Source organism: Neomonachus schauinslandi, chromosome 1, assembly GCF_002201575.2.
Source record: "Neomonachus schauinslandi chromosome 1, ASM220157v2, whole genome shotgun sequence".
NCBI lineage: Eukaryota > Metazoa > Chordata > Mammalia > Carnivora > Phocidae > Neomonachus > Neomonachus schauinslandi.
In genome coordinates this window covers 148,110,287-148,130,863 of record NC_058403.1, presented here as the reverse complement: position 1 = coordinate 148,130,863, position 20,577 = coordinate 148,110,287, and the positions used below count along the sequence as shown (strand labels likewise).

Here is a 20,577-nt window from a genome sequence, read left to right as displayed (position 1 = left end):
CTGGAACACAGGGCTGCCACGGGGCCACAGCTGAACCTGCCGGCCTGACCTCCGTGGCCCACCAGGAGGAGCTGGGGGCCTCCATCCTGTCTTCCTCTTGCCATAGCAGTAAGGTGGGCTGCTCTACAGCCACTTGCAGACTGCAGCGGGGGGCCCAGGGCCAGGGATGATGCACACGGCCCTGACGACGGCCTGGCGTGGCACGGTATGGCACAGAGAGCAAGGTACTTACGCCATGACAATCACACTGAAGTCCAGCCAGTTCCATGGGTCCCGGAGGAAGGTGAACGCATGCAGGCAGAAGCCTCGAGCCAGAATCTTGACCAGAGACTCAAAGGTGTAAATGGCAGTGAAGGTGTACCTGGGGGAGAGACCCGCGAGGTTTCTCAGGGAGGCTGCAGCCCGCAGGCCAGGTTGGCCGGGTTCCTCACATGCATGCATGAGCCCTATACAGCTCCGCTCTTAAGGAGCCCTCAGACCGGACCCTCGGCCATGCCCCATGGCAGAGCTAGAGCCTTGGGCCAAACACTGGACTATTTACTGCATCTCTGCATGTGTTTGCTCAGCATTGCTGAGTGCCCACCATGTGCCCTTCTGAACTTTCCATTTTCCCTCTTGCTTGTCTTGGCGTAAGAAGACCCTCGACTTCTCTCCTCATCCCAGCCTCGGGGGCCATGCACAAGGGCATATGGTGGCCTGTAAAGACACTCAGATCATGTCACTCCCTCACCCTTGCTGGTGGGTCCTCAGCAGCTAGTGACAGGAGCATGGTCCATTCTCAACTATCTATAGGTAGCTGGGTACAGCTGTCTACCTTGCGCTCGGAAAAGGGGCTGAGGTTCTAACGCCTGAGGCTGGGAGGGGTGGCCTGAAGAATCCGGATGCCTAGATGCAGGGACCGTGGCTCACAGTCATCCCCGCAGCACTGATGATGCTGTGGTCCTGGGCGAACACAGAGAGCCACAAGGCGAGCCACTTTGGTAAGAGAGGCTGTCCCTGACATTCCATCAGTTCCCTGAAAACAGGCACCAAACGCCCCAAGGGCCTATCGGGTCTGTTTAAAACTCGTGGGTAAGGTACTTTCATTTGAGAAGGACGGGCCAGAAGCAGTTTTCTGAAACTGAGCGAATGGTCCCAGGAGGCAGCAGAGATAGCCGTGAAGTGGGGACAGCCCTGGGCTTTGCCAGGCTGCCACACCCCCTGGCCACGCCCTACTGGACAAGGTGCGCCCCCAGTTTCCAGCTTCCTGTCTAAGGGGGATAGTGGCTGTCCCCACCCTATTGGGCTGCCTGGATGGTCAAAGGAGATGAGGCTTACTGTTCCACGGCAGCGCCTGGCACACACTAAGTGCTCGATAAATTATCAGGATTTTATTTCGGAGCCTTCCTCAATGTGCTCAGTGCTGTTTAGGGTGGGTCAGGAAGGAATCTCCCACTTGGCCAACCTGGAGAGCTTCCGCCCCTGAGGCCACCGCTCAAGTCAAGAAGCTGGCAGGACCAGGAGTGGCCAGAGAGGGAAGGGGCTGGGCCACGGACCTTCCGGGTGGGTGAGTCCCGCTGGGGACTTCTGGGGTGACTTCAGAGGCCACGGTATGTAATGGAAAGGAAGGGAGGGAGGGGCCGGCTACAGAGGCCCTGAAGATACTCACTCGACATACTTGGTCCAGGGTGGAGGGTCGTGCTGGGCCATGAACACGCAGTTGGTCAGGATGGTGCACATGATGAGCATACTGAACAGCGTGGCGCGGAGGTCAAGGAAAGCCATGTGCCGGCCAGGCCACTACGGCCTGAGGGTCCTGCCCTTGCGGGTGTCATGCCATGCCAGTGCTGCCAGATCAATGAGGCGGGGGCTCCAAGGGGACACCCTGGGGCTGTGCCCAGGCCCTGCCAACCTCTCCCCTCCCCGGCACTTGCAGCCGGACACCTGCCCTGCTCAGCAGCCCCTTCGGGGACCAGACAGCTGACATCGAACCATTAGCAGAGTTCCACATAGGGTCCGTCCTGGGGGGCAGGGAGGAAGACCCCCAGACCACAGAGGTTTTTACCCACAGCCGCATGGGCATGCAGTCCTTAGCCCCGGGAGAGGGAGGTGGGATTTAGAAACTGCTCTTCAGGGGCCACCTCCTGGGGGAGAGAGAAAAGCCCTGGCGGCGGGGCTCCCAGTTCTCTCCCCTGCTTCCCCGAGGCTTTTCACCTTTGGCCTAGGACTTCTCTGAAGGAGTGTTCTGCTGTCCAAACTTATATACCTTGTCAGGACACACGGACACTGAGAATGCAGGCATGGCTCCTCAAACTGCTTCCTGCCCTTCGCACGTGCTCCACCTAATGCTCTCCTCCTCCCCCTCCTTCAAGAAACTCCTCAGCAGGTGCACCTCCTCTGAGCTGGAGCCCCCCTCCCCCCCCCCCCCCCCCCCCCCCCCCCCCCCGCCTTGAGCAGGAGTACTCCTCTGAGCGGGAGCACCCCCTCTGAGCAAGAGCACCCCTTCTGAGAAGGAGCACCCCCTCTGAGCGGCCTGCTCTGACTCCTAGGGGACTGCATCCCCAGGGCATGGGGCATCTCTAAGTGTGCCCTTGCTCCCTAAGTGGTAATGCCCATCTGTTCCCCACCAGAAGGGGAGCGCTTCAGATGTTGGGACTGTGTTTTGGGCATCCTCTTGGGCCCCTGGCCTTGAACTGAACTGCCCCAGGCCTTGGCTCATCCCTGACTCTGGCTACTTCTCTGTTGCTTCAAGCTGGACAAAGCTCTGCCTAACCTCCACGGCCTCTGTCACCTCTGCAAGATCTACAGAAGAGCAAGGGGCAGACCCTGGGCCGTGTAGGGACCCCCCAGGGGCCTGAGCCAGAACAGGGACACTCTGCTGCTCTCACAAATTCCCTCCCCAGCCCAAGAAGAGAGGCTGGGCTTCCTGCCCCCTGCGGCTGCCCCCAGGCTCACGACATGGCCCCGGCCCCAGCCCTGTGCACAGCAGCTGCCGGTCTGAGATTCCCTCCGGCTGCCAGGGAGCTGAAGGAATTGAGCCCTAGGGGCCTGCCTCTTTCCTCCCTATCAGAGCTCCACCGTTTTCTGGCCTCGGGTCTGAGGGGGAGACCAGTGCCGTCAGCCTAGCCGGGGTGCTGACTTCTGGGAGGGTGTGGGTGCTGCCCCATCTGGGGAAGGGAGGGGAGGGGAGTGAGGCCTCTCAAAGAATCTAGGTGCGTGCCCTCTAGTCCTCCTTCTGGGGAATCGACAGGATTAGGAAATAGCCTGCCAAGCCCCACCCCCAGTTTATAATGAATTCTCCATTTTCTCACCTGAGATGAAAGAGGATCAGGCTTTGGGAACCTCCCTCAGTTAAAGCAGAGCTGTTCAGCTCAGAGTCCATGGCTCCAGGAAGTCCTGATTCCTTCCTGGTGGGAGGACACCTCTCAAGGCATGGGGTGTGGTGGGGGGGAGGAGGGGGGGAAGTGGGGGGGGAGATGTCCCTCAGCTGGAGAGCTGCCCCACCTCTCCAGGCACAGGGTGCAGCGGGCAGGGGGGCTGTCCCTCAGCTGGAGAGCTGCCCATCCCTCTGCCTGTGGGCAGGTCTCCATGGCCGAGCCTACTCCCTTCTCCCTTACACACGCACCCAGGCTTTGTGCCAAGGCTGTCCTTACTGGGCAGACAGCTAACTTGCCCCTCAACCAGCTTTATTCAATGCCCCCCCTCACCAGATCCACTACTGGGGATCCCAGGTGATTTCTGAAATATGAAAGTAATGACCCTAAGAGCAAATATTTATTGAGCCCTTCCTAGGTGCCAGGCTCTGCTCTCTGTAACCATTAACTAATTCAATTCTCCCAACAACCCAAGGCGGGGCGGGGGGGGGGGGGGTTGACTTTGTCTCCATTTTGTACACAAGGAGACTGAGGCACAAGGTCAGGCTGGAAGTTACTATAGCAGGTGCAATAACAGCCCTCCCTCCCCACCCCCCAGACAACCACATCCTGATCCCTGACGAGCACAAAAGGGATTTGTGGATGGGATTAAATTAAGGGTCTTGAGATGGGAGATCACCTTGGATTGTCTGGGTGGGCCCAGTGTCAGCACAGGGTCCTTCTAAGTGGAAGAGGGAAGCAGGAGGGTTGGTATCAGAGCCTTGCCTGTGGGGAAAATTCCACCAGCGGTCGCTGACTTTGCACGTGGGGGTGCCACAAGCCAAGGAGTCCACACGGCCTCTAGAAACTGGGAAAGACTAGGCACAGAGTCTCCCCTAGTGCCTCCAGAGAGGAACGCAGCCCCCCCCGAGACCCCGATTTTAGCTCAGTGAGACCTTCTTGGACTTCTGACCTCCAGAACTGTATGGCGATACATTTTTGTTGTTTTAAACCACTACGTTTGTGGTGATTTGTTGCAGCGGCCACAGACTGTCGGTACAAAGCTGGTCAACGGCACAGCCCAGCTCTGAGCCCCGGCTGGCCCAGCGCAGGCCCCCCACTCTGAGCCCTGCCGCTGCACTGTCTCTGCATGATGACACCAAGGGGCGACCCACTGCCTCTAGACCGAAGCCTGGGGCGAGTCACACTGCTTCAGGGGAAATGCTACCCCATACTTGGCCTCTGCCACTCACAGGGCAGTAAACCAGTGAGTGAAGGGCTTTGTAAAGTATGTGCAGACTGCCACCCTGGGGGAATGAAATTGTTTGTCATTTTTTAGAACAAACCTAAGGAGCATGTGCGCCAGGCCCTGGGTGGGAGACAGGGAGGGATCTGAACAACTCCAAGATGGGACATTATGAGACACCAGACCTGCCTCTGGCTGGGCAGGAAGACTTCCTGGAGGAGGCATTTAGACAGGCACCTAAGGCTGGGCAGGGTTCCTTTAGCAATCTGTCAGCGCAGCTGGTCACGGGGAAGCAAGGTGGGCTGACTGGGGAGACCCCTCTCACTGCTCTCACTAGAGCAAAGAAAAGGCCCCTGAGCAGTGAACAGCAGTGTGGACAGGCTACCTCGGACCAAAAGACTCGGCTGGAGTTGAGGTGAGTTGAACTCTGGCATCAAAACTTAGGGGCCAGAGAAGACAGCCCTTCTAAGTGGTGCTAGCCAGGGCCTGGGCCCCACGGTGGGGAAAGACAGGAGCTGCCTGCCTGGGTTTTGGCTTTTTGAGACACGGCAACCGGTTAGGGTGAGGTGCAGCCAACTCTAGACCCTGGGCCACTTGACTGCTTGAAACCCTGCCTGGCTCTCTGCACCCTGAGGACGGCCCTTCCAGTATTCTCTGTCACTCCTATATGTGTGTGGTCTCTTCCTGCTTAGAGGTGTCTCTAGTCCATGTGACTCTGCTCAAAGCATCCCCAGGTCCCCCATGGAGCCCAGCAGGCAGCCAATACTGGAGAGATGAGTCAAGGGCACTCCGGGCCAGCACAGGACACACCTGTTTGCACTGCCTGGCAGTTTCAGGCCGATGATGGAGCTGGCCCCATGTGTGGGCAGAGGCAAAGGCCAGCTCTCTAGGTCTGAGCTCAGCTGAACATCTTCAATCCTGGTGTGTTATTGTCCCCAAACACCCACTCCCAGCCTCATGATTAAAATGCCGGCAAGGACTGCCTGCATGGCTGGTGGGGAATGCCTGAAACTTGGCCTGCCTGTCTTCAGATCCCGAGGAGTCAAAAACAAAAAACAAAAAACAAAAAACCAACAACAAACCTCGCAAACAGAAGGGATGCTGTGGGGGGCATTTTCATATATTTGTGCCATTCAATGAACATGCACACACACACACACGCACACAAACACACACAAACATGTGGTTTGATTGCCCATTTGAATCTGCTAGAGAAACGTGGGAGGATTTTGTGAACAGATCCTGTGCACCCAGGAAGGCAGAAAGCTTCTCGGCGTGAACGTGAGGCCTCTCTGAATGTGACTGCAGTAGAATTGGGAATTCAGTTGGTTTCTTTTATTTAATCCTGGCAGGAACACATTCTGCAGGATTATAACAAAAATACATTGGAAAAAATAATTCTACATACCCATATTTACTTTTTAGGCCACTTCCCAGGGATGTGGTACAAGGGTGGCGCACAGAGCAAAGCTGAGCTGAATTACGGTGCACTCGCCAGCAGGTCGCTGTGAATGCCTGCATCATTGCTAGTGAGTGGGTCTTCTTCCTTGAGAGCAGGGGCCGCCCTCCTGCCCCTTCCTCAGTTTGTCTTTGCCCCCTGGCCCTTTCCAAAGGGCCGAGCACAGAAGGGCGCACATGGGTGGCTCAGTACGTGTCTGAATGGATATGAAAATGTAAGCCAACCACGGGTACAGAGTTTCAGTTTTGCAAAAGTGCTAGAGCTTTGCTGCAGGACAATATGCACATAGTAAACACCACTCAACTGTACACTTAAAAATGGGCAAGATAGTAAACTTTATGTTCTGTGTGTGTGTTTTTTTTTTTTTCACCACAATACAAAAGAATGTAAGCAGAGTGAAAGTTCACTATTCAAAACACGAAATCGGTATGCATTCAAAATTCATAGTGACTGCTAAGGGGCACGGGGCTCCTTTTTGGGGTGATGACATGTTCCGGAATTAGATAGTGGTGATGGTTGCACCACTATAGGAATATACTGAAATCCACTCAGTTGTTCGTCTCAAAACGTGAATGTGAATTATATTTCAATTAAGAAAAAAAGAGATACACACAGAGAGCTTGTGGATTCCTAGGCTTCACCCTGGAGCTTCTGGTCCGGAAAGGGCCAGGAATCTTCATTTTAAATAAGTTGCCCAGGTGAGCCTGAGGTGACCCTCACAGACCGACACCTGAAAACAACTGCCCAGGGCGGTGTGTGCTCAGATGGAGGGGCCCTCGTGAAAATGCAGGTTCTGGGGTGGGGCCCGAGATTTGGCAATTCTTACAAGATCCTCACTCTGCTGCTGCTACAGATCTGTGCGCCACATTCTGAATGGCAAGGCTCAAGGGCGCAGAGGGGCTGCTCCCAAACCCCCGCGGATCTAGACCCTGCTCCCCAAGCCCACTGCCCCCCAAGCCCACTAAGGGGCGCTGTTGAGGACCAGCGGAGGGCTCCCAATCCCAGGCAGCTGAGGATCGAGGCAGCCCCTGGGAGCCCATTGCAGGGCCTCAACCATGGCAAGCCACCTCCCTGGGGCAGCTGCCCTGGGGAACACAGGCCGGCTCTGAAGCCTCAGGGTCGGTCGTCCCCGTGGAGGGCGGGGGGTGCGGGGGGACACCAGCAGCACCACGCGGCCTCAGCCACTGCTCAATGGACCCTCTGGCTAGGCTTCGGATGCCAGTGCCCCCAACCACCTCCCTGGCCTCATCGGGCCACCCCCACCCCAGGCCCAGCCCAGGGCCCTGCAGGAATCCTGGGGCTGCCGCTGCATCCCTGGGGGCTGCCCTGGCTGCCAAACAGTGCTGGGTTGGTTAGATACCTGGAGGAGAAGCCCCAGGTGGGAGCCCGAGCATGCTTTCAGGGAGGCCACGCCCTTGGAGTGAGGCGCAGACCAGCTCAGAGCTCGCGAGGAGGCCGGCCTTTCCTCCTCCCTCTGCTCTGTCCTCACCAGGCTGTGCCCACACGCTGGCAGGAATGACAACTATTCCTGTAGCTGTCTTATCAGTCTTAGGGGACTGCACAATTCCCAAGGGGGCAGGCACAGGGTCCTGTTCAGCGCCATACACCCAGGGTGCCCGGCAAAGTGCCCGACATCTACAGGGGTTTTAGAAACACTTGCAGAATGGCTCAAAATTCAATCTAGAATGACTCTAGCCCCACAAAGTAGGACGTAGCTATGAACGGCAGGCTGCTCCCTGAATGGAGCCCCTCCCCTCGGTGTCTGCCCACCCCAGAGACCACCCCACGGCTGCCACAGTCGTGGCTGCACGTGGCACCTTCCCTGGACGCACACATCTAGCGAACCCTAGGAGAAAGGCAGGAGTGAGCTGGAGGAGGGGAGAGAGTGTCTGCATGCAGAGAACAGATTTGGCACTGAGCTCCTCCGATTAACCCCTGGGGTGAGGATCGGGCACTGGGGCACAGGTGAAATGGAGCCAGGAAGGGGCATCCCTCATCCCCGCCCGGACGGGGAAAGCCCCTGAGCTGTCAGCATCTGTCTCGGTGACTTAGTTCCTCACCGGGCAGCTGTTTTCCCCGAAGCCTCCCGCCCTGCTCAGAGGTTAATGGGTCTTTGCCTTGGCCTCCGAAAAGGCCCATCCAGAGTGGGGAACGGAGGGGGGACCGTGGGGAGCTCTATGGGGCCAGCCTGCCACGCCCACGGCTAATCACTCCGCAGAGCCCAGCGGCACTGATTCGATTAACAGCCCAGCCAGCTGCCAGCCGAAGGAAGGCTGCCCAGGCCGGCACCGTAAGACACAGATGCCCCCGACTGCATCGGGACACTCGCCTCCCTGCCTCCCCATCTGTGGGGCCCCTTGGCTGAAGTCCGCAGAACAGCCGAGATTGGGTGCTGGAGCCCTGTCCCCCGTCCCCCGTCCCACGGCCTGAATGAGGTCCCCTTAGGGCCCAAAGGCCAGTCTTGTCCCCTGTTACAGTGCAGCACTCCCAGGGCGTTCCTCCGCAGCCGACGGCTTTTTTAGGCTGCCGTTTATATAATTTAACGCTAACCAGAGTTCTTTGAGATAACTCTGAAACTGCAAACATTTTGTCAACACGTAATCAAAAAGCAAGTGTTGCCTCCCTCGAAGGATGCCCACGTGTGAATAAACCAGAGGTCTCTTTACTGGGAAGTGGTTTCTCCTTGGCTGAGCCCCGGTGCCCAGCTTGAGGTCCCTGCACGGGGACGGGGAGGCAGTGGGAGGGGACTTTGGAGCCAAAGCAGAGCCAGGGGACATTGGCAGACCTCTTTGTCTTCCGGGATCCTCAGTAGCTTGGCTTCTAGGACGTTTCTCTACTAAAGAAGCAGGGTTTCCCACACTTTCATGCGCCCAAGAATCCCCTGGGATATTGTTGAAATGCAGATGCTTGGTTTACAGGTCTGGGGTGGGGTCCAAGAGCCCTACATTTCCAACCAGCCACTAGGTGATGACCACGCTGCTGGGGTCCTCAGGGACCGGCACCACTCTCCGCCCCAAACACCCTGCCCACCCCCACGTGGGACCTAGAGGAGACACACAGCAGGGACTCACTGCAAAGGATATGAATGAACCAAAATCTTCACAGCTGCTCTCCGGACAGGGTGGAAGGGACTGAGGACATACAAGGCATTGGTGGCACTGAACCGGAAGATGGTCTTGCCTTTATTCAGCACAATGAAGGTCTGTGAACAGAGAGCTGCTTTAGGTTGGGGCGGTGACCCCTAGGCCCCTGTGGAGAGAGGATCTGGGGGGGCAGTTGTTGGCTCAGAGCCCTAGAGCCCTGGCTAAGGGGTGGGGGGGGGGGGGAAGAGAGGGACCGAGAGAGGGGGAGGGGAAGAAGAGGGCAGGTCAGCGGCCCCCTCACGGCGTTGCCCGTGGCTGTGCTGGGACAAGGTCAAGTTTAGGGGAATGTCAGCTTGGGTGGGACTCAGTTCGGTTTCAAAATGACAGTCCTAACAAGAAGGGGCCTCTCTTGATCCGAGGCAAGCTGTTTTCACAGCAGAGGCCAGGACCTGGCTGATGCCCTCTCCTTCCCCTTCTCCCTTCTGATCCCTCGCTGCCTGCTGGGAGTGATGGGCTAATGAGGGAGCTGGGTCAATGGAGAAGACTAACAGCTGAGAAGTAGGGATGGGAAAAGGCAGACCCCAGCCCACGGAGAGAGAAGCTTTCCCTGAGGCCCTGTCTCGGGGTCCAGGGCAGGTGTCAGCCCTACCCCACCCCAGAGGCGATGACTTGGTGTCTCCCCCAGGAGGATCTTGAGCAGCCCATGGTGGACCCTCTCCCCAAGCTTCCAGAAGACGCTGTCCACACAGCACAACGGGGCATGGGAGTCGATAGGGGGTGCTGGAGGCTGAGCCCCGTGCAGATGCAGCCCTGGAGGACAGCAGTCCATCCCCAGCTGCCCAGGCTAAGGCTGGCACAGCTGAGGTGGCACTGCTCTGGGGCTGTGCTTCTCCAAAGGTTGAGCTGGTGAGACAAAGTTCTATTTAATCTGAGCTGGGGAGATAAGCTGACTGGGTATAACAGGACCAAAAGTTCTGCTGTGGTGCCTGGGTCACCCCCTGGACTTGGGGCAGTGTGGCCAGGGGTCAGCAAAGAGAGACAGAGGTTAGAGGCCAGAGTCATACCTGGGCCATGGTTCAAGTATTCCTGATCACAGGGATAGAAACCAGTGTCCCCGACTGCTTCCAGTGTCCCTGACCCAGCCCAGCCTTGACTCTATCCTCAACTGGGTCCTCCTGCCATGCCTTCTGCCTGTCCCAGCCGACTCTAACGTAGCTGCCACTCTGATTTGCGCCTGGCCACCAGCTTTGGCCTTAACCCTGACCCTGACTCTTACTTCCAGCTGTGACCAACCATGACCTAGACCCACCTGCCCTGACTAATCCCAGCTTCCAGCCTGACTCTGACCTCACCCCCACCTTCGTCATTTGAACCAGGGGGAAGCACAAGCAGGTTCAAGGTCTCTTCTCCCACCTGTGCATGTAGATTGGGTGGGCTTTCCCTTTACCCACTCACACCCACACCCACTCCCATCACACATGGAGACACTGTGTACCACACCACAAGCACGGTCACACACACACTCAGGTGCCTAGTGATACAGACACACAGGATTCACACTGCCGGCCGCATGCTCACACTTGCCCTGTGAGCACCGGCCCTGTCTGCCCTCCAGTGCTTCCCCAGCCCCGGCGCTGACTGCAGTGATGTGAGCAGGCACCTTCTTCCTCAGTACCTGGCCTTCTGGGGAAAGGCCTCCGCCAAATGCAAACCCGCCTTCCTCCAGCAGCGAGGCCTGGAAGTGTGGGCAACCGGCCAGGGACCAGGCCTCTGTGGGGCCGGGGCAGGGCACCCAGATGGGGGAACCCACCTCCTGGGTGGAAATCCCTGCTGGGAGAGAGCCTGAGTCACCCTGCCTAGTGCACAAAAGCTATTTCGTCTCCCTATACTCAGGAGAACAATGGCAGAACAAACCCCCCCCCCCCCCCCCCCCCCCGCTCTCAGATTTCCCACTGGCCTTCACAGTCCCATTGCCAGCCTGCAAGGCCCAGGAGCTGCTGCTGCGGTCCCCCGCCTGGGCTACCCAGGCACAGCCAAGGCCCAGTGAATCCTCCGGGCCGGAGTGTGCGGGCAACGCACTGTCCCTAGTAGGAGCGGGGACCACATGCTGTGCTCTGGAGCCCAAACTCAGGACAGGACTTAGGGCCCAACTCCAGATCATACACCTTGCAGAAAGTCTAACCACAGATGACCCTCACAGTAGGCACTCCACAAGGAGGCAACGTTTCAACTGTGGCTGCTCGCTCCTTCTCTTCTAACACCAAACCAGATCAGGCTGCGTGATTCTGGCTTTTATTCTGGAATAAAATGAAAATGATCAGAATATAGATCCCCAATGACTCACTCCCCCAAAGCCCAGGGAGCCCGCCCCGAACGCAGCCCCATATGGAGGCGAGGCCCTCTCCCTATGTGCTGTGCTGAGAGAGGAGCTGCAGGAAGGTGTGGGCAGGGAGGTGGGCGGCAGTCACCTTTTGGGTGCTATAGAAGGGGTCCAGGTCCTCCAGGGGCTCCCCGATGAGCTCTCGGGGCGGGTTGCCATAGAGATCTGGCAGCTTTTTGGAGGCCTGCAGGTCCAGCTGGGGCCGGGGAGCCTCCTCCTCAGGCAGCCCTTCCCGGCTCTCCTGCGAGGCGGCCGAACCTCGGGCTTGCTTCTCCGCCATGCGCTTCTCGATGGCCGCCAGGGACTCCCGGGTGAACCTGCGGAAGCTGCTGGTGCCCCGAGGTAACAGGAAGTCTGCCATATTCTCATCCTGCTTCTGGGGCACAGGCAGTCCTCGCGTGGCCTGTGGGGAAGCCAGAGAACATGGGCTATGTGGGGGGAGGGAAGGACGAGGTTTGCAGAGACGGTCCCGGCCACAGTTCCCAACCTCTCCAAAGGCACACCTGGCCGGCGCTGGCCTGGGCAAACCCAGGGTCCTCCGGGCTGTGGGCTCTGCGTGGGGACCCGCAGGAGGGTCCCTTTCCCATCCCAGTGAGCACATTTGATGACAAGTAGGCAAGAGTGGCTGTGTCACACACACACACTCAACACAAAAGGGAACACTTGCACCTGTGGGTTCCTGAACCAAGCCGACACACTTCCCACAAAGGTGCTGACACTCTCTGGACTAGGAGGGACACTCCCTGGGGCAGGGCTGAGACCCGTCATCTTTCCATCCCAGGGCCCTGGCAAGGCTGGTCCTCAACAAATGACTGATGGAAGGAATGATGAAGAATATGTAGGTGAGGGAAGGGCATTAGAAGGTACCCAGTGCCATCCCCCTCTCAAGCTTGTCCCTTCTATACGAAACCCTGGAGCCTTGTGGAAGGTGACCAGAGGCCTTCTGGGCCAATGCCCAAACACGGGGTTCCTTTTCTTCTGGGCAGATGCAGCCTGGGCGGTGGGGCCAAAGACAGAGTTACTCTGTCTCCCCACAGAACCATGTGCCTACAGAGGGAGGGTGCCCAGACTTACCCTGGGGCATGGAGGTGCCAACGTCTGGTAACTAAAGGGGCATCTGTGTCTGCCGAATGATACCCAGGCAAATGCCATGGGGTTTTGGAAACAGCAGGGTCACAACTTTGGAGTTGTCATCCAGATGCTGGCACCCGGGTATACACACAAGTGCAGTAATGCCCTGCTGAGAGGGTCCCCCACAAACCCCCAGGGTGAACATTCTTCCAAAGATGGGAAACTCAGATGGAGCATCTCGGGCTCTTCACCTCTCCACACACTCCCCTCTTCCCAAATCCGAACAAATGAGGGCTGATCCCAAGTGAGAGCAGAACCAGAAAACAGTGACCACCATCCACGAGGGTGTCCTACCAGCACACGTACGTGACGCCCAACTGGGAGAATGTGGGCCCCAGTGGCCTCAAATGATCCAGGACCTGGTGTGAACACGCTCTGCCTATGACATGGAGACCAAAGAATGTGCTCCTGACTGTCCCAACAAAACAGGATGTGGTAGGCACAGCTCCTGACTGCAACACCCCCGGGAAGGGGGAGGCAGTGTGGCTAATTACCGCATCAAACCCAGGAATGGCTGGGCATCAGCTCAAGAGGGCAGGGTGGACACCTGTTGGAGATCTCCGCCAGGACAGAATCCCTTTCCGTCAACCCAAGGCAGACTTTGCCTTGATCTCACTCCTCTGAAACATGTCACCAACGACCCCAGCGATCCACCGCACTGACCCTTGCACACAGCCCTCGAAGGTCCCAGGCCCGGGCCCAGGATTGCTGGGAGGTGGGCACCTGGCCAGGTGACAGGTAAACAGTGAGCAAGCACAACACAGCCAGGCCTCAAAAGGGCACCTCTGGTCCCCAGGGAAGTGCAGCAAGGCAGGTATGAAGGGAAGTCAGAGGAGAGGTCCTAGGACCTAGCACTTTAAGAACCACTCCGTCCTTCGGGGTCTTGTTGCTCTGTTTCGTTCAAGTCAAGGTAAAGGAACATCTTTGTTAAAAACAGCAGGTGAGGGAGTAGGCTCTCATCTTCTAAAAGCATGTCCCTGTCTAGCTTCCATCTTTGAGGGAACATGAAAGGTGTCTGTGACACTTGTCACCAAAGGTGAACGGTGATTTTTTTCCTTCGCTGGCAAAAATGTGGGTCATGTTACACGTTCTTTTTTGTACTTTTCTTTAGTTGCTTGAATTACTTAGGATGATCTTGTATTATTTTTACAAAAACAGTAAAGTCATTAGTCTTTACTGAAAAAAGAGAAAAGAAAAAAAGCCAGCCAGGGTGACAACAACCCTTTGTAGGACAACCCTCTCCACCATCAGCAATCACTAGTCAAGTAAATCAGGAAGCCTCCTCTTTGGTTTGGAATTATTTCCTAAAAATAGTGTTCTCTGTCTCACTGTATCCATCTGTGTCCTGCAAGGGAGACACGTGTATGCCCATGGACATGCAGAGGCTCACCGGTATATACTGGGGTGTGTGTGTGTGCGTGTGTGTGCATGTGTGTGTATGTGTGAGAGAATGTGCATGCACATACACGCTCACACCTACATATACGTCTGTTCTAATACACTTGTTTAAAAATGTGTATTGAAATCAATGATTCATGCAGATTGGCGCACATATTCTAAGTGTACAGGTGGATGAATTTCCGCAAACTAAACACAGCTGGTAACAGCACCCAGGTCAAGAAAAAAATTGTCGGGCGCCTGGGTGGCTCAGTCGGTTGAGCGACTGCCTTCGGCTCAGGTCATGATCCCGGAGTCCCGGGATCGAGTCCCGCATCGGGCTCCCTGCTCGGCGGGGAGTCTGCTTCTCCCTCTGACCCTCCCCCCTCTCATGTGCTCTCTCTCTCTCATTCTCTCTCTGTCAAATAATAAATAAAATCTTAAAAAAAAAAAAAAAAAAGAAAGAAATTGTCCCCCGCCCCTCATGCTTGGATTTCCCTCCAGTTGCCAACTACCCTCCCTGGTCAGGGGCAGCCACTCTCCCGACTGCCAAAGGCAGAGATAGCTTTGCTCGTCTGTGGAGTTCAGGGGTTCCTAACGGCCTCTTGGACGGACGGGAAAGAATTCGGGGCAGGAGGAACTGCTCCTCATTCTTACTAACTTCTAACTGCAATTGAGCTCTTCCCTCAGTTATGAATGCAGACAGCAAAATGATAGCATTACCAGTGCCTGTGACCAATAGAACCTGCTGATATTTCCCTGTTCCGTGACCGGCGCCCCAAGTATCTCGTATCATGAATGCTCACTGATACTTCACAATTACAATGCTTATTAGACCCGCTGTCAGATCTTGTTATTTCACACATTAATAAAGAAGCAGTGACGCTGGGGGCCTAGGTCTGAGGAAGGGTCTTATCCCCAGTGGCCTCCAGCAGAGCACCCGAATCCTTGGAACTCTGTGGTTTCTGAAACCAGATGAAGTTCCCCGCTGCCCAGCAGCCAGGCAGCCTCAGGTTCCAAAGTAAACCAGTCAAGAGTGTCCTTTGTCTCTGGGCCCGCAGGCGGTGCAGGGTGGGCGGGCAGGATGGATCCGTTTTCTCCCTTGTTCTCCCCCTGCCTGCACCTGGCTTTGGCCTTGCTCTTCCTTTAGCAGCTCAGGGCCCACGCCCTACCTGTGGCCGAGACTGGCTGAGTGCTGGCTGCAAGGCTTCCGGTGATGCCAGGGTAAGGAAGGGTTGGGAGTGGCCCGAGGACGCTCCAGGCTCAGGCCCAGCCATCCCCCGCAGGCCTAGGAAATCAGGCCTCCAGCTCTCCGGGGAAGGCCCCACCTCTAGCTGGGGAAGAACAGGAGATCTCAGTCTTGTACAGATCCAACATATGGGGGAGCCCGGGCCTGATTTGATTCCAAGACCATTCCTCTAGAAGCAGCACCCCCATGACTCTCTCCCTCGTCCAGGCCAGCTTCTCTGTCTGCATCAGCCCTGTAGCTGCTCCCTGGGCTGGAACGGCTTCTTCCAGCTGACCACCCTGCCCAGCCCAGTTGCCCCTGTTCTGTCAGCTTCACTCAAGCTCAAGGGGCCCCCAAACCCATCCTGTCCTAAGTCTATCAGTTTCTGGTTACTGGGGGCATCTCTCCCAAAGTTCTGCTGGCTCCCGAGAGTCCAGCGAAGCAAACTGTGAAGCCTCCTTTTCAAACTGTTTCCTCCTGATCCCTTCCTCTGACACTGGCTATACGCCCCCACCCCCATCCAACATCCCAGCCTCCACTCCCAGTGCCACTGCCCAGGGGCAGGCCTCGTCGCCCAGCTGGGGCCATGCTGACCTCATGGCCACTGGCCTCCTCCTTCTTTCCCTCCATCCTGCAGCTCTACCACTCCCTGGCCCAGCTATTTCCGAAGCACATCCCCTGCCTTGTGCGATGGCAGGGCCACCTCAGGCTCTCCTCACCACCCCACCTTCTCCAGGACACCTTCTACGATTGCCCACCCACACTGACCTCCCCACTCTGGACATCCAGCCCTTGCCTGCTTCCTGGCCACGGCTGCTGCCTGATAGTCCCTGGGGTGAGTCCGATTTCACCAAACAGCCCGAAAACCTCTTCTTAGGGGAGGGCCGGGTCCCTTCTCCTCTGAGTCTCTGGCCTGTACATACGGGTATTCACAACAGGGTGGAGATGCCGTGAGGGAGAATAGTGACTGTCCACACCAGAAACCGGAGCCCTTGGGACTTGTCTCCTTTTTGTCTCTTCAGTTGGCCTTCAGATTTTCCTGAACGTATGGGGCACACAGCTGGTGCTCAATCCATGGATGGTTACAATGCCATGATGTGCAACACGACCAGAGTGCAGCTGTGGGTACCGTCCAGGGTTGGGGAGTGACGCTCCAGACTTCTCTGGTTTCAGCACTAAGATTCCTGCATCCTGAGAGGCCATACCCTTTGGTCCCAGACAAACCGGAAAGTCAGTCACCTGAGGGGTGAAGAGGGGCGGGACTCCAGCCTAACCCCTCCTTGCAGAGCTTTCCTGCCCATTCCCCTCCCGGATCCCAAGGCAGGCGTGCTCCAGCGTCCTGAGTCACCTCTAGCATTTTGGTCGCCTTGGAATCCCAGCCTCTGGAACACAGCATGCAAAGAATATTCTTTGCCATGTAAATTTATGCAAGGCACTCTGTGGAAGTGGTTCGCAGGCTTCCTAGAAAATCTGTACCGCTTCCTCTGCTCAGTGCTCCTCTCTCCCGCCCTGGAGACTCAGCTCCCCTGTGCCCTTGCCCCATGGCCCTGCCTTCCACTGCTCCTCAATCCTTCGGCAAGAGGCTCAGGGAGAGCGTGTGGGTGCCCATGAAGCCAGGGCTCACTCCCCACAGCTGGAGGTGAGGGCAGCAGGAGTGAATTCATTTCTTCCTTGAGGAGAATGAGTTAAAACTAATTAACACCTCAATTCATAGACTCATTTTATTAATCGAATGATTCAGTGAACATGTAATCAGCACCCGCTGGGTACATGGTCCTACAAATGACTTCATAGAACACTTTTCCTCCCAAGGTAATGGATCCTAAACCAACAGGTGATGATGGGGAGATGAGGACGAGCCATCAGCAAAGAGACTCCTTGGTGGCTTGTAAGGACATTTCCACTCAGCCTTGCCGAGATGGGCCATGAGGAAATGCCCTGGGCCAGAGAACCCAGCCCTGTGCCCAGTTCTGCTTCCGCCTTTGGCCTCCCTACTTCCCTCTCCGCAAGATCTTCTGTTTCTATGTGGGATAGGGACATGGTTAGATTGCCTGGGTGGGACTGGGTCCTGGCCACTTATTGCCATGTGTACTTGGGCAAGTTAACTGATGTGTTTCCGCTCAGTTTTCCCATCTGTAAAATGGGGTTAATAATCGTACCTATTGCACAGAGCTGTTCTGAGGCATAGATTATTAATACTTGCACACGCTCGGCACACGGGAAGTATTTAATGAATGCCAGTTGCTCTCATCATTGTGGTTGTTGTGGTCACTACTTTTTTCCTACGAGATCCAACTCAGAGGATCCTCCTCTAAAAAACCTGTCTCACTGCCCACCCCAGTCCTCCCTGCCTGGCTGGCCTTCTTTCCCTTCTCCGCGTTCCCAGCGCACTTGCATTCCCATACCCACTTCATCACAGGATGGAAGTGAGTCCACATCTGCCTCTCCCTTCCGCTGTGCCCTGAGCTCCCACAGCACAGTCTGGCCCAGCAGAGGTGCCTCTAAGGGCCTGGTGAATGAATGAATGAGTGCCAGATTAACCTTCCTATTGCCCAGCCACCAACTCATGCTGTGAGCCTGGAGAACAACATCACAAAGCCCCCTTTTTCTGGGCCTCGGTTTTCTCGGCCATAGCTGCGTGGGCCAATCCAGCAGGATCACATGCTCATAATGTGTCTGGGACAGCTCTAAGCGATGCTGTGATCACTGTATTTCATACTTGCAACAATTCTAGGGAGAGGGGAGGTTATTCTCTGTTTCACAAAGGGAAATCGGGTGCTTCGAGGATAAGTAAGCAAGCCCCAGTCTGTCTGAAGCGAGGTCTCACCAAGGCACTACATTACCTCCTACCTCTGCTGGCACAGAGGGCAGGGAGGAAGGGGCAAGGTCGACCTGTGACACGGGCGGGGCATGTCCGTGATCCCCACTACAAAGCTGGGAGTCCTACCCTGTTGGCCTCCCCCGAGGCTGGTCCTCCGTCTCGGCAGCCTGGCCAGCCGACCTGCCTGTGCCCGCGCGTGGGCCGCTGCTCCCAGGGAGACCTGGCCGATTTCTGCCAATGCCCAGAGAGTCAGCAGTTTCCCTGTCAGAAATGATTCCCCAGCAGTTTTTCTCTCAAGCTCTGGCTCTGTTGAACTGCCCTGTCCAACAGGGTAGCCACCCAGCCCACGTGGCTACTGACCACTTAGAACGTGGCTAGTGCCCATCCGGAGGTGTATAGTCCACACGGATTTTGGAGGCTTCGTATGGTAAAGAATGTCAACTATTTCATTATTAACTTTTAAACACTGATTATAATTTACGCTGATAATGTTTTGGATATATCAGGTTAAATGAAATGCTAAAATTAATCTCACTTGTTTCTTTTGACTTTTTAAAATGTAGCTACTAGAAAATTTTAAGTGGCATATGTGACTCGCATTTGTAGTTTGCGTTTTATCTCTATTGGATGGCATTCCCTCCCTGCTGCTGGGCCCTAAACCCTTACAGAGTTCCACCTGCTTTGGGTTGGGCCTCAGGCTAGCCTGGGGGTGGGGGAGGGGAGAGAAACGGAGGGGGAGGAGGGGGCGGGGATGAGTTGAAGAAGAGTTGTCTTCAGCAGCCCAGAAAGTGGCCACCCTGGTTTGGGGCAGTGGCTGTGGGTGCTTGTGCAGGCTCGAGCCACAGGTTGGGATGAGGGTGGGGGAGAGGGGGAAGTGGGAGGGGTGGACAGCATCCCTCCAGCCCAGGCAATTATGGGCACAGTCCTGGCTCTCCCGGGGTAACGGCTTGGACAAAGGCTCAGTGGGGGTTCCAGCTGGTGCTCCTGGCCTGTGCATTCAGGTCCTTGCTCTCAGATCAAAGGCACATTGGCACGTCCTTGTGCAGGGCCTCAGCTAACCGGCTCCCTGCAGGCTCCACTCCTCTGAGGCTGCACAGGCATTAACTCTGTCTAGTCCGGAGCCTGATCTTTGGGGAGGACGATCCCGAGGGGGCTTTCCTTCTCCAGTCCCGATCCCAGCCCCCAGCAATCTGGGGAAGTCCTGCAGAATTTCCCCCCCACCATCCCTTCTGGAGTCGAACACGCCCACCCCAGAAGCCGGGGATGCCCTCATTTACATGCATTTGCATCTCATTTATTCCAACACTCGGGCTGAAGCTGAGGCTAATTCAGCTGACAAGAAAACCCCACCCGCTTGCTCTGCCTAAGTGATTCCCCAGGCAGGATAAAATGGGGTCCCTGAGACCAGGCCCCTCCCTCTGGGCTGGGAGCTGAGGGGAGAGCTGGAATGGGGTGGGGGCACCTTTGGCTTGAGCCCTGGATTCAGCCAAAACCCCTGTTTTTTCAAACTCCTTCTTCCTCACAGTAAGGACAGGGCCCTATGGGGGCTTGGAAGCGGCTCATTCATCTCAAGTTCCCTGGTGTTGCTGGTGCCAGGTCAGGGAAATTGCAATCCCCTCACGTCATTCAGGGCCCCCTCCACAGGGTGCCTGACATTCGCTTCCCTCCAGGCCTGAGTCTGCCTTGTAAACCTGTTTATTGCCCCATGTACAGAGGGTCTGTAATGTTATGCCAGGGCACTGAAATTAAGGCCCAGGGCTGCCTAGGGGTCCCAGGTCTCCAGGATGGGGGCCTGGAGAATCCACTATGCGACCACAGAACTCAGAAGTCAGAGAGCTGGCTCAGTCAGCCAGGGCACTGCTGCCTCAGACCGTGGGCCATCTATACCCACACACTACACACAGTCGGGCCAGAAAGGTGCCCACCTGTGGCCCAGGAAGCACCCAGATGGCACACAGGTGCCCACGAGCCAGCAATCAGCATCCTAAGTCTCTAGCCCCGTTTCTTCCAACTCATTCTTCTCAACACCTGGGCTAAAAAAAAAAAAAAGGTTTCGCAGGGGAATTGTGCACTGATGCCATGGCAACCAAAGCATTTATGGAGCACCTACTGTGTGCACAGAGGGAGACAGAGGTGCCCTAGAGAAACCTGGGGGGCTTAGGGTCCCTTAGCCCCCAGAGAGAGATAAGCCAATCCACCCATACACAAAATCTATGCCACAACAGTGTCTATGAGACAGTATGGGGACATCTGCTATCCCTTCCCCCAGCATGCACAGATTTTAGGTCTATAGGTGAATGAGGTTTAACAAATGTAGATACCTGTGTAACTACCACCTCAATTAAGATAGTGAACATTCCTACCACTCCAGAAAGTTCCCTAGTGTCCCCTTCTGGTCAACTTTTCTGATTTCTATCACCATAGATTAGTTTGGCTTGTTCTAGAACTTCGCATATATAGAAGCATACTGTATGGACTGTTTGCGACTGTTTCCTGCTCGACATAATGCTTCTGAGACTT

At 56.1% G+C, this 20,577-nt stretch overlaps 1 protein-coding gene across 9 annotated transcripts in view; it reads right to left on the bottom strand.

Moving 5' to 3' along the window:
- Positions 1–11,866, bottom strand: part of SCN5A (sodium voltage-gated channel alpha subunit 5) — a 78,336-nt gene extending 66,470 nt beyond the window's left edge. For 8 of the 9 annotated variants that reach the window (XM_021705869.1, XM_021705870.1, XM_021705872.1 and 5 more), the window contains exons 1-4: positions 11,589–11,861; positions 9,121–9,239; positions 1,649–1,738; positions 233–361 (exon numbers count right to left, since the gene is read on the bottom strand). In XM_021705869.1, coding sequence (XP_021561544.1) covers positions 233–361; positions 1,649–1,738; positions 9,121–9,239; positions 11,589–11,861 — 611 coding nt within the window. Of the gene's footprint in view, positions 1–232; positions 362–1,648; positions 1,739–9,120; positions 9,240–11,588 lie in introns of all 9 variants that reach the window. The other variant, XM_021705867.1, reaches the window with a different exon arrangement.
- Between the last annotated feature and the right edge of the window lie 8,711 nt (positions 11,867–20,577).